At 36.0% G+C, this 609-nt stretch overlaps 1 protein-coding gene across 1 annotated transcript in view; it reads left to right on the top strand.

Moving 5' to 3' along the window:
- CALR3 (calreticulin 3) overlaps window positions 1-274 on the top strand; it is a 26,969-nt gene extending 26,695 nt beyond the window's left edge. Inside the window, exon 9 of the mRNA XM_003796527.2 lies at window positions 76-274. Within this exon, the coding sequence (XP_003796575.1) occupies window positions 76-219 (144 nt within the window). The 3' untranslated portion in view covers window positions 220-274. The remainder of the gene's footprint in view (window positions 1-75) is intronic.
- Window positions 275-609: the final 335 nt, after the last annotated feature.

Below are 609 nucleotides of genomic sequence, written 5' to 3'. Positions count from 1 at the left end.
AAAAAAAAAAAAAAATAAGCATGATTCCTGTCCTCCTGAACCTTTATTTTATTTATTCTTTATTTCTTTCTCCAGGGTCCAGAAAGGGAGATGGATGCCATACAGGCCAAGGAAGAAGTGAAAAAAGCCCGAGAGGAAGATGAGGAGGAATTGCTAGCAGGAAGATTTAATGGGAATGAAGATTTTTTCAATCGATTTCACAGGCAGGACGAACTTTAGTCACTCCCATCAGAGATAAAGATGACTGGTAAAACCTTGTTTTTACTTTAATCTACATTTAAAAGTTCAAATGTCTACATGGTAATTTGTCTAATTTTCTTTGAAAAATGTCCGCATGCTTCTCCGTGGGTTCAGTCATGTTTTCCCCCAACAACCTCTGTGTGCTGAGAAGTTTTCTTTTGATGACTCTGAGCTCTGGAAGCCAGGGGCCAGCAAGGGTCTAGCGAAAAACACAACACTCTTTTCTTAACCTCCAAAAATGTTTTTATAAGATAAAAATCTGTAAAACCTAATTTTAAAAAAGAGTGCTGTCTTCTTTCTTCTGATTGTAAATCATTAATAACAGATATGAAAAACTTCTCTTTTTTTCTTTGAGACAGATTCTCACTC

This window comes from Otolemur garnettii, unplaced genomic scaffold (assembly GCF_000181295.1).
Source record: "Otolemur garnettii isolate 467f Iridium unplaced genomic scaffold, OtoGar3 scaffold00105, whole genome shotgun sequence".
Classification (NCBI taxonomy): domain Eukaryota; kingdom Metazoa; phylum Chordata; class Mammalia; order Primates; family Galagidae; genus Otolemur; species Otolemur garnettii.
The sequence above is the reverse complement of the archived record's forward strand: the minus strand, read 5'-3'. Positions and strand labels throughout refer to the sequence as shown.